General features: G+C 46.6%; 1 protein-coding gene across 1 annotated transcript in view; it reads right to left on the bottom strand.

Moving 5' to 3' along the window:
* Window positions 1–3,995, bottom strand: part of TARM1 (T cell-interacting, activating receptor on myeloid cells 1) — an 18,753-nt gene extending 14,758 nt beyond the window's left edge. Inside the window, 1 exon segment of the mRNA XM_011979497.1 lies at window positions 3,937–3,995. Within this exon segment, the coding sequence (XP_011834887.1) occupies window positions 3,937–3,970 (34 nt within the window). The 5' untranslated portion in view covers window positions 3,971–3,995.
* Window positions 3,996–6,545: the final 2,550 nt, after the last annotated feature.

Here is a 6,545-nt window from a genome sequence, read left to right as displayed (position 1 = left end):
GCCAACACAGCCAGCTAATTTTGTGGGTTTTTTGTTTTTGTTTTTTTTGAGACGGAGTCTTGCTTTGTCGCCCAGGCTGGAGTGCAGTGGCGTGATCTCCGCTCACTGCAAACTCCACCACCTCCCGGGTTCACGCCATTCTCCTGCCTCAGCCTCCCTAGAAACTGGGACTACAGGTGCCCACCACCACACCTGGCTAATTTTTGTGTGTGTTTTTAGTAGAGACGGGGTTTCACCGTTTTTGCCAGGATGGTCTCGATCTCCTGACCTCGTGATCCACCCGCCTTGGCCTCCCAAAGTGCTGGGATTACAGGCGTGAGCCACCGCACCCGGCCTAATTTTATATTTTTTAGTAGAGACAGGGTTTCACCATGTTGGTCAGGCTGGTCTCGAACTCCCCACCTCAGGTGATCAGCCCACCTCAGCCTCCCAAAGTGCTGGGATTACAGCTGTGAGCCACCGCGCCTGGCCTTTTTTCTTTTTCTTTTCTTTCTTTCTTTTTATTTTTGAGACAGGGTTTCACTCTGCTGCCCAGGCTGCAGTGCAATGATGTGATCCTAGTTCACTCCAGCCTCAACTCCCTGGGCTCAAGTGATCCTTCCACCTCAGCCTCCCGATTAGCTGGGACGACAGGTGCACACCACCATGCCCAGCTCATTTTTTTGTTTGTTTGTTTTTAATATTTATTTATTTAGAGATGGAGTTTCGCTCTTGTTGCCCAGGCTGGAGAGCAATGGCACGATCTCGGCTCACTGCAACCTCTACCTCCCGCATTCCAGCGATTCTCCTACCTCAGCCTTCCGAGTAGCTGGGATTACAGGCACCCGCCACCACGCCTGGCTAATTTTTGTATTTTTAGTAGAGATGGGGTTTCACCCTACAGACTGGTCTCAAACTCCTTACATCAGGTCATTGCAAAAAAGTGCTGGGATTACAGGCGTGAGTCACCGTGCCCAGTCTCATTTTTGTATTTTTTGTAGAGACAGGGTTTCGCCATGTTTCCCAGACTAGTCTCGAGCTCCTGGGCTCAGGCGATCTGCCTGCCTCAGTCTCTCAATGTGCTGGGATTACAGGTGTGAGACACTGTGCCCGGCTTACAATGGGATTTTAGCCATAAAAAAGAAAGGAAATCTGACATATCCTACAATATAGATGTAACTCAAGGATATTATGCTGAGTAAAATAAGCCAGGCACAAAAAAACAAGTATTATATGATTCCACTCATACATCCTAGAATAAGCAAATTCATAGAGATAAAAATTAGAATGGGCTGGACACGATGGCTCACGCCTGTAATCCCAGCACTTTGGGAGGCTGAGGCAGGCAGATCACAAGATCAGGAGTTTGAGACCAGCCTGGCCAACATGGTAAAACACTGTCTCTACTAAAAAAAAAAAAAAAACTTAGCCAGGCGTGGTGGTGAGCGCTAGTGATCCCAGCTACTCGGGAGGCTGAGGTAGGAGAACTGCTTGAACCCAGGAGGCGGATCTCGCAGTGAGCTGAGATTAGGCCACTCTACTCCAGCCTGGGTGACAAACCAAGACTCCATCTCGGGAAAAAAAAAAAAAAAAGAAAGAAAGAAAGAAATGAGAATGGAGGTACACAGGGACTGGGAGGACAGCAGCATTATTGGTTAGAGGGTACAGAGTTCATGTCAGGAATGGTGATTGTTAATTTTACTTATCAGCTAGACCGGGCCACAGGATGCCGGGATATCTGGTGAAACATTATTTCTGGTGTGTCTGTGAGGGTGATTTTAGAGAGATCAGCATTTGAATCTAATGCTGAGTCGGGCAGGTTGCCTTCCTAATGGAGGTGGACATTCTGCTGAGGGCCAGGATGGGAGAAAAAGGTGGAAGTGCCAGCATGGTGGCTCACGCCTGTAATCCCAGCACTTTGGGAGGCCAAGGCAGAAGGATTGCTTGAGGCCAGGATTTGGAGACTAGTCTGAGTAACATAATGAGATCCCATCTCTACAAAAAATTTAAAAATTGCACGGGGCACTGTAGCTCACGCCTGTAATCCCAGCACTTTGGGAGGCCGAGGCGGGCAGATCACCTGAGGTCGGAAGCCCGAGACCAGCCTGGCCAACATGATGGCCAGGTCTCTACTAAAAAGTACAAAAAATCAGCCGGGTGTGTGGCGGGCACCTGTAATCCCAGCTACCCAGGAGGCTGAGGCAGGAGAATCACTTGAACCCAGGAGGTGGAGGCTGCAGTGAGCTGAGATCACGCCATTGCACTCCAGTCTGGGTAACAAGAGTGAAACTCCATATCATTTTGTTTGTTTACAAAAAAGTTTACATTAGCTGGGTGTAGTGGTGCACACCTGTAGCCCCAGCTATTTAGGAGGCTGAGGTGGGACAACTGCTTGAGCCAGGAAGGTGGACGCTGCAGTGAGCCGAGATCACGCCACTGCACTCCCAGCCTGGGCGACAGAGCAAGATCCTGTCTCAAAAAAAAAAAAATGTTTTTTTAAAGATAGAAGAAGGTTGAATTGTCTATCTCTGCCTAATTGTCTGAGCTGACATATCGGTCTTCTGCCCTTGAACTGGAATTTATAACCACTGGCTTTCCTGGGTCTCCTGCTTACAGACGGCAGAGTCTGGGTTTTCAACCTCTGTAACTGTGTGAGCCAATTCCTTAGAACAAATCTCATTTCAGATCTAGATCTATATCTGCATTTATATATCTGTATCTATCACATATGTATACAGAGATGCATGTTGTATTGGTTCTGTCTCTCTGGAGAATTGTAACTAATAGTGGGTGAAGAAAAATGTTTTGGTGGGGCATGGGGGACCTGTAATCCCAGCACTTTGAGAGGCAGAGGCAGGTGGATCACTTAAGCCCAGGAGTTTGAGTCTAGCCTGGGCAACATAGCAAGACCCTATCTCTACAAAGAAAAAAATACCAAACTTAGCCAGGCGTGGTAGCATGTGCTTATAACCCCACCTACTTAGCAGGGACTGAGGCAGGGATTGCCTGAGCCCAGGGGAGTGAAAGCTGCAGTGAGCTGTGGTCATGCCACTGCATTCCAGCCTGGGTGACAGAGTGAGACCTTGTCTCAAGAAAAGGAAAGGGAAGGAAGAAAGGAAGGAAGAGAGAGAGAGAGACAGAGAGAAAAGAAAGAAAGAGAAAAAGAGAGAGAGAGAGGAAGGAAGGAGAAAGAGAGAGAGAGAGAGAGAAAGAAAGAAAGAGAGAGAAAGAAAGAAAGAAAAGAAAAAGGTTTTAGTGTAGATAGTGGTGATGGTTACACAACAACCTCAATTTACTTTATAGTTATCTATTTGGCACTAAATTTTTATTTATGGTGTTAAGGTTTCTGGGCCAGGCACAGTGGCTCACGCCTGTAATCCCAGTACTTTGGGAGGCTGAGGCTGGCAGATCACCTGAGGTCAGGAGTTCGAGACCAGACTGGCCAACATGGTGAAACCCCATCTCTACTAAAAATACAAAAATTAACCAGGCATGGTGGCACACCCCTTTAATCCAGTTACTCAGGAGGCTGAAGCAGGAGAATCTCTTGAACCCGGGAGGCGGGGGTTGCAGTGAGTCGAGATCATGCCATTGCACTCCAGCCTGGGCAAGAAGAGTGAAACCCTGCCTCAAAAAAAAAAAAAAAAAAAGATAAGGTTTCTATTCTGAATACTTTTACTTACACACAAAAAGAGAGTTTATCCTGAGAAAAGGGGTAAACCAATGAAGCCAGGTGGTGGAGGCATTCAGCAAAACTCACGAAGTTGAAACCAGAGGAGTTGAAGCTTGCAGAGTACTTGTTTCCAGGGAATGTCTGCAGTGCACTCAGCAGGACGTCTCACTCCTCCCGTGTTCTCAGTAGGCCAAAGTTGATGTTATTTTTTCCATCCCCAGCCCAACTATCCCACCAGTTCCATGATATTCTGCATTCCCAGTGGATAGCCCTGTGAGACTTACTGAAACAGAGGAGGGAAAGCAGCTTAGAGATCATGATGGCTTCTCAGCCCTCCCAGGGTCCGTCTTGGGTTCTGCAGTCCACAGATGGGAGAAGAGCTGGAGTCGTCGCTGCCTCTCTCCCACCTTGGAGTGGAAGCAGTAACAGCCTTGTCCTAGCCTTTCAGTTCCCCTCCCATATCCACATTCAGGAAACGTGTTGATGTTGCTGATTGCAACATGCTCCTTACACACACCAGCGTTTGAGTATTTGACTCACAGGAAATGCTCCTCTGTCTCAGGCAGATTTCAGGCATCAAACAGGTAACCCCGAAAATGCTTCAGACTTGGCCCTGAAGGGTTCGTATTGAAGAGATGAAAGCACTTCACTCTGTTTTTTTTTTTTTTTTTGAAATGGAGTCTGATTCTGTCACCTGGACTGGAGTCCAGTGGCGCAATCTCGGTTCATTGCAACTTCAGCCTCCTGGGTTCAAGTGATTCTCCTGCCTCAGCCTCCCAAGGAGCTGGGATTACAGGCTCATGCCACTACACCCGGCTGTTTGTATTTTTAGTTAAGATGAGGTTTCACCAAGTTGGCCAGGCTGGTCTCTAACTCCTGGCCTCAAGTGATCCACTTGCCTTGGCCTCCCCAACTGCTGGGATTACAGGTGTGAGCCACCGCACCAGGCCTTCATCACCACTTTTTTTTTTTTTTTGAGATGGAGTTCCACTCTTTCACCCAGGCTGGAGTGAAGTGGCATAATCGCAGCTTGCTGCAACCTCCACCCACCAGCTTCAAGTAATTCTCCTGCCTCAGCCTCCCGAGTAGCTGGGATTACAGGTGCCCTCCAACATGCCCAGTTAATTTATTATCATTATTATTATTATTATTACACCTGTCTCTTATACACATCTAGATGTGTATAAGAGACAGGAGCGAGACTCCGTCTCAAAAAAAAAAAAAAAAAAGAATATCTTACTAAAATAAAAAGTCTTGTAGATGAAATCATATTATATCTGAGGTTTACTCTAAAATACTCCAGCAGAAAATTTAAAATAGACTTGGGGGAGAGGACTTACCTGTAGTTATCTGCACATAATCTACATGATTACCTTAAAGCCATCCTTTTGCTGTTGAGAATTCTGATTTTTAGCTGGGCCCATTGCTACCCAGGTAAAAAAGCTACTTTCTTCAATGTCACTTACAGATAGATGTAGCTGTAAGTCTTCATCTAGAACAATGATATATAAGCATAAATATTGTAGACAGCTTCCAAAAGGTTCTTTAATGAAGTACACTTTCCTTCCTTCACTTAACTGCCTAAAATGCGGATGTGATGACTGATACTCTAGCATCATCTTGGACCATGAAGATGAGGTTCAAGATGGTGGAGGGTGAGCCACAAGTAACTTAGGTCCATAATGCTTTTTAGAGTCATTGTGCCAGCCCTGGACTGCTAGATTTATTCTACATAGGGGAGAAATCAATTGGTATTGGTTTTAAGTCATCATTATTTAATTCTCTCTTGGGTATAGATTATCAATTATTGTGTAACAAACCACCCCAAAACTGAGTGACTTAGGGTAACAATCTTTTTTTTTTTAATCATTCCTGATCTGGTGAGATGACTGGGCTCAGTTGAGCGATTCTTCGGCTCAATGTGATATCTTCCTGGGCTTCAGTCATCAGTGGGGCTCAACTGAGCTGGAATCTCCAAGATGGCACTTGCAAATGGCTGGCTGTTGATGCTGGATGTTGGTTGAGAGCTCAACTAGGACTGTTGAATGATGTATCTGCACATGGCCTCTCCATTTGATTCAGACTTCTTGGAGGGTAGCATCTGGGTTTCAAGAGGGGATGTCACAAGAGAGCTTTCTAAAATAGAGAAGGCGGCCGGGCACGGTGGCTCACGCCTGTAATCCCAGCACTTTGGGAGGCCAAGGTGGGTGGATCACTTGAGGTCAGGGGTTCAACATCAGCCTGGCCAACATGAGGAAACATCATCTCTACTAAAAAAAAAAAATTAGCCAGGCAGAACCCCGTCTCTACTAAAATTAAAAATAAAAATTAGCCGGGCATGTTGGTGCACACCTGTAATCCCAGCTACTCGGGAGGCCGAGGCAGGAGTATTGCTTAAACCTGGGAGGCAGAGGTTGCAGTGAGCCAAGATAACACCACTGCACTCCAGCCTGGGCAACAGAGAGAGACTCTGCCTAAAAAAAGAGAGAGAGAGAGAGAGAGAAGGCAAAAGTTGTTTGTCCCTTTAAAGACTAAGCCTGGAACTGACACAGTGTCTCTTCTTCTACAGTCTTAAGGAAAGGCCAGATTCAAGGGGAGGGAAAATAAACTCTACCTCTCTATAGGGACAGTGACAAAGAATTGGGGGCCATCTTTAGTCTGCCATGTGTTATGGTCAATGGAAATAGGTACATGTATATTTACTGAGTGCCTGAGTCCACCCCCAGAGATTTAAAATCTTTTTTTTTTTAGATGGAGTTTTGCTCTCGTTGCCCAGGCTGGAGTGCAATGGCATAATCTCGGCTTACCACAACCTCCGCCTCCCAGGTTCAAGCGATTTTCCTGCCTCAGCCTCCCGAGTAGCTGGGATTACAGGCGTGCGCCACCACGCCCG

Source organism: Mandrillus leucophaeus, unplaced genomic scaffold, assembly GCF_000951045.1.
Source record: "Mandrillus leucophaeus isolate KB7577 unplaced genomic scaffold, Mleu.le_1.0 Scaffold104, whole genome shotgun sequence".
Classification (NCBI taxonomy): Eukaryota; Metazoa; Chordata; class Mammalia; order Primates; family Cercopithecidae; genus Mandrillus; species Mandrillus leucophaeus.
Note: the sequence above shows the minus strand (reverse complement) of the source record. Positions and strands in the feature narration are given on the sequence as shown.